The sequence below is a fragment of the Anser anser genome (genome assembly GCF_964211835.1).
Source record: "Anser anser genome assembly, chromosome: 19".
In the NCBI taxonomy this organism is placed as follows: Eukaryota; Metazoa; Chordata; class Aves; order Anseriformes; family Anatidae; genus Anser; species Anser anser.
Genome location: NC_139740.1, coordinates 14,198,677 through 14,203,949, shown reverse-complemented (window position 1 = coordinate 14,203,949; position 5,273 = coordinate 14,198,677). Strand labels below are relative to the sequence as shown.

Below are 5,273 nucleotides of genomic sequence, written 5' to 3'. Positions count from 1 at the left end.
CCCGCCAGGCCACGCCCCCCTCCCGCGAGGCCACGCCCCCTCCCGCCAGGCCACGCCCCCTCCCGCCAGGCCACGCCCCCGACCCCCCCCCTCCCCCGGGAATGGGGGGCCCGCGGCGGGTGCCCCCCGATCCCCTATAGGGCACCGAAACCCCTCCCCTGCCCGCTGTGGGGGCATCGAACCCCATAACCTGCGTTATAGGGGCACCGCTCCCCCCCCGTAACTGCACCCTAACGACACCAGGGCCCTGCTCCCCATCACCCCCCTGATATGGGGGCATTGAACCCCATCACCCCCCCACTAGGGGGGCATCGAACCCTATAAACCCCCGCTATGGGGGCACTGAACCCCATAACCCCCCCGCTATGGGGTATTAAACCCCATAACCTCCCTGTTATAGGGGCGCCGCCCCCCTTGAGAGAACTGCACCCTAACGACACAAGGGCCCTGCACCCCATCACCCCCCCGCTATGGGGCATCGAACCCTATAACCCCCCCGCTATGGGGCAATGAACCCCATCACCTCCCTGTTATAGGGGCGCAGCCCCCCCTTGAGAGAACTGCATCCTAACGACACAAGGGCCCTGCACCCCACCACCCCCTGCTGTGGGGTATCAAACCCTATAACCCCCCTGCTGTGGGGTATCAAACCCCATAACCGCCCCGCTATAGGGGAACTGCTCCCCCCCCATAAGATAACTGTACCCTGATACTACAAGGGCCCTGCTCCCCATCACCTCCCTGCTATGGGGCCAGTGAACCCCATAACCTCCATTTTAGGGGCACTGCTCCCCCCTTGCGAGAACAGCACCCCAACGACACGAGGGCCCCGCACCCCACCACCCCCTGCTATAGGGCCACAGCCCCCCCCCAGTGCCTGCAGCAGGGGCCGAGCACAACCAGGTGGGGCCACCCCAGACCCCCCTGGGAGCCTCCTGCCCCCCGAGCACCCAGGGAGCAGCCGAGGACACCACGGGCGTCCCCAAAATCGGCACCAGGGAGCCAGCGCGGCCGGCACCTCGCCTTGCGGGGTTGTGCTGCTGAACGCCTCGCTTCCCCCCCCAGCCCCCAGACGCCCTAAATCCTCAGCGAAACAAAAAATCCTCCCTGCGGGGTGCGCTCTTTACGGCTCCTCTCTCCCCCGTGGGTTATCACCGCCCGCTGCTCGGGCTCCAGACACAGCCGCCCGCAGCTAAATCCCGAAGGGTGGGGGGAAAAAATAAGGGATTTTAGGTGGGGAGCGAATTTCCCATTGCACAAAAATCTTACACCAGAGCCCAGGCGGGGCATGGGGTCCCCCAGCCCTCCCCTTGGGCATTTGTGGGTGCTCCCTGCACACCCACCTCCGCCCAGCGCCACGGAGCGGGGCCGCCTCGGCGTCCCAGCGCTCACCAGTCCCCCCACTTCCCCACCAGCAGTGGCACTGGGGGCACCAGTACCCAGACGCTTTCCCCCTTTGCCAGCCCCGGGACCCCCGAGCAGCCCCGCGGGGGCTCACCGGGCTCTAACTTCAGCCGAGCGGCCGCGCTGAGCAGGCCCAAGGCCCAGAGGTGCGGTGGGACCGCACGGCCGCTGACAAAACCTCCTTCCGCACAGGTGGAGCAGCTGTCCCAGCCCCCCGGGGGTGCCCCCCGCTGGGGCACGGACCCACTCCGGCTCCCGAGCCGCCTGACGGCGAGCTGGCGCGCTGGGGAAGCCGCTCCCGGCCATGCGGGGAGGAAACCGCCCCTCCCGGAGCGGCCAGAGGGACACGAAACGGCTCCGGCACGGCTTTTCGGAAAGGACAAGCGTGACGCCTCAGAACAGTTTAGATTTTTATTGTAACAAACGTGGAGAAATCTAGACGGGAACGGTTCATTTCAGCTCCTTGACGGCCAAACCTAGGGAGGAGAGAAAGAGGATTGAACGGGGTTGAAGGACCCGCTCGTTACCCTGCCTGGCGGGAAGAGAGGCGTCTGCACTGGTCAGGGGACAGCGGGGGCTGCACAGCGCCTGGGGGGCGGCTCTCCCTGCACGGGCTGCGGTGGTGGGAGGGGTGCTCGGAGCCCTGTGGCTCCCCCCCCGGCACCAACTGCGACACCCGAAGTTAGAGCAGCACCAGCAGCACTTGCTCGGGCAGGCAGCAGCCCGCGGCACCAGTTCTGAGCACAAAACCAGCACCTCCTCTCCACGCACGGAAGCGCCCGGGATTTGTCTGGCCCCGGGGAGCCCCCGTCAGAGCCCCCCCCCCCCACCGGTGGGTACCTGGGGGCAGGGACTGCTTCAGCTTCTCGGCCTTCTCCTTGTCCGTGATGACCAGCGTGTACAGGTACCGGCTGCAGCGCACCTTGAACTTCACATTGTCCTTGTTCTTCTTGATCTTGACGGCTGCACGGTTGGGGAACGGGTTAGCGGGACAGCGGCAACCCCCGCCCGCTCCCGAGACCTTTCTTTATTCCGTTTTACAAACCACGCCTGGAGAGAAGTGTTTTCTGTAGATCAAACCCTACGCACCCCGCTCCAACTTCTCCCCCGTTTCCCCCCCGGCAGGGAACACAACGGCAGCCCCACCTGCACGGAGCAAAACCCAGCCCGAGGAACTTCGCCCGCACCGCGACAGCAGTTGCGAGCAGCCCCAGGGCTCAGCCCACCACCGCAGCCGCCCCAGAGGCTTCCCAAGGCGACCGGCTTTATTGCCGAGCCCTTTCTGCTTCGCGGGGGAAGTTTACGACCGGCAGCGTCAGAAATTGATCGTGTCACAAATTTCCAGCGGTGCATGATGGCGCACGCCGGGCTTATTTACTCCTGTAACCTTTCGTGCCTGAGGAGCAGCACCGGGCTCCTGCAGCGCATCTTCTGGGCTCCGCGAGGCCGCAGCCAGCGCCTTCCATCTCCTTTACGGCCGTCCAGGGCCAGTTCATCCCAGCAGCCTGCTCAGAGCTACGGGCTGCGCCTCTCCCTTCCCGCTGCAGGGCTCAGCCTTACAGGGAGCAGAGCTGCTGCAGGATCCGGAGCACGCCGAGGAGCGCTGGAACGCTTTGTCAGCGGCTGTCACCAGCCATAATAGCGCCTCGGCACTGAGCTGTCCCCTCCTCGCCCACACCGCCGAGCTAACAAAACATTTCCAGAATTAAAGCGCCACTTCCCCCTGACAGCTAAATCCAAACAGGGAAAACTCTTCACACTTTGTAAAATACCCAGACAAGGCGCTTCAAGTTTTTTCCAGTTATAATGGTCTTTGTGTTCGCAACAAAAGAAAACTCAAGTTTAAGCACGATTCGCTCGTCATTGTTGAAACTCCGCGGCGTCTGACACCTCGTAGCTTTTCAAACGCTACAGCGAGCCGCAGACAGGGTAATATTTGCAAATAGTTTCCCAGCAGCTGCAGCGGGGTTTGGCAGAAGCACCCACGCTGAGGAGCAGTGGAAGAAATGCGGCTGAGCGAGCAGCAAGCCTGGTGACACAGCTCACCTGCGGGGTTACATCACAGCCCCCTGCGGCCACCAGGACGGCTCTGCTCAGCGTAAGCTGCTCCAATCGTCACTGACAACGCACCCGGCCAAACCCCGGCACCGGGAGCCCCTCGGCACTTCCACGCCCAGGAGCACCCCAGGCTCGGGGGGCACAACCCGCCCCGCTCCCCCCCAAGAGCCACTCACACTTGGCGTCCTTCCTCCTGGCTGTCAGCAGGAAGTCCTTGATCTCCTCAATCTTGCGAGGCTGAAATGCGAAACACAAACTCAGCACGCGGATGACAGCTTGTGCCCTGACCACAGCACCCACCCCCCATCCCCAGCTCACTGGGGGTCAGGGCCCACCCAAACCCCCCAGAGGAACTCCCCCAAAGCCCAGGACACCCACCTGGGGGGTCTGTGCTGTGCCCCCCACCCCAGAGCAGCATCACCCCCTCACTGCAGGCCTCCCCCCGCACCCAGGGACCCCCCCCAACCTCCCCCACCCCCGGTTCCCCCCCCAGGACAGCGCAGCCCCAGCCCCAGGGGAAGAAGGCGCCCCCCGACCCCCACCCTGCGCCCCCTCTGCCCCCCCACGGACCGAGAGGAGCCCTCAGAGAAAGAGGACGAAGCCCCCCGACCCCCCTCGCCCCCTCACCATGGCTCCGGGCCGGGTCGGCTGGCTCCAACCTAGGGCAGACACAAACCAAGATGGCGGCCGCGCATCCAACCCCCCCCCCCCCCCCCCCCCAGCCCCCAACCGCCGCCTCCATCGCCCGCCCCCCCCGCCCGCCCCGCGCCTCCCGCCCGCCATCGGACCACCCGCACCCTCCCCTTCCACCCTGCAGCGCCCCGACGCCCCCCGGCCCCGCGCGGCCGCGGATGGCGGCGGATCCCGCAGCCCCCCCCCCACCGCCACTCACAGCTGCGGCCTGTGGGCAGAAAGAAGCGGGCACTTCCGCATCCGGGCCTTCACCCCCCGGCTGGCCCCGCCCCTCGCAGCGCCGCTACGGAGCGGGCCGAGGGACAAAAAGCGTCGGGGACGCGCGGGGCCGTGAGCGCGACGGGCGCGGCCCGGCCCGGCCCGGTACCGGGGGTCGAGGTTTGGGGTCGGGGTTTGGGGGGGCTCCGTGACCCCCCCCCCCCCCCCCCCCGAGACCTCCGGTGCTGCGCCGTGGCCCCGCTGTCCGTGGGCTGGGTGCAGTGCAGCCGCTTGGCCACCAGAGAGAGCCGGAGCCACGCTGAAAAAAAAAAAACACCCCCAAAAAAACCCCAAACCGCCCCAAAATAACCCAAACCGCCCCAAATCCCTGCTGTGCTTTAGGGCCCGGCGGGGTCGGGTTGCTTTGCCCCCGGGGCTGCGGCCCCGCAGCTGCGGGCACCCCCAGGGCACAGCGAGCACGTGTGAGCTCACACGAGTGTGCACGAGCACCGGGGGGGGGCACCCATGGGTGCCCGAAGGGACGGGATAAGGGGGGGGGGGCTCCAAAACACCCCCTTTAACCAGGAGGGAATCCCCCGTCTGCAGCCCGAGGGGGGGCTCAGTGGCTGCTTTATCCCCGTCCCTTGCACACCCCATCCGTTGCACACCCCTTTCCTTGCACGTCCCCGTCCGTTACATCTGTCCCTGCCCGTTGCACACCCCTGTCCATTGCACGTCCGTGCCCATTGCACGTCTCTGCCCATTGCACGTCCCTGCCCGTTGCACACCCCTGCCCATTGCACGTCCCTGTCTGTTGCACACCCCCATCCCTTGCACATCCCTGCCCGCTGCACATCCCTGCCCCTTGCACGTCCCCATCCCTTGCACACCCCGTCCCTTGCACATCCCCATCCGTTGCA

The 5,273-nt window shown here is 66.3% G+C and overlaps 1 protein-coding gene across 1 annotated transcript; it reads right to left on the bottom strand.

The window, feature by feature from the left end:
* Positions 1-1,801: 1,801 nt before the first annotated feature.
* On the bottom strand, positions 1,802-4,436 carry RPL38 (ribosomal protein L38). Its single transcript, XM_083805213.1, has 5 exons — positions 4,355-4,436; positions 4,090-4,121; positions 3,639-3,699; positions 2,245-2,367; positions 1,802-1,880 (listed from the first exon to the last, which is right to left on the bottom strand). Exons 2-5 carry the CDS (start codon positions 4,090-4,092, stop codon positions 1,855-1,857), a joined length of 213 nt encoding a protein of 70 aa, XP_083661339.1. The 5' UTR covers positions 4,093-4,121; positions 4,355-4,436; the 3' UTR covers positions 1,802-1,854.
* Positions 4,437-5,273: the final 837 nt, after the last annotated feature.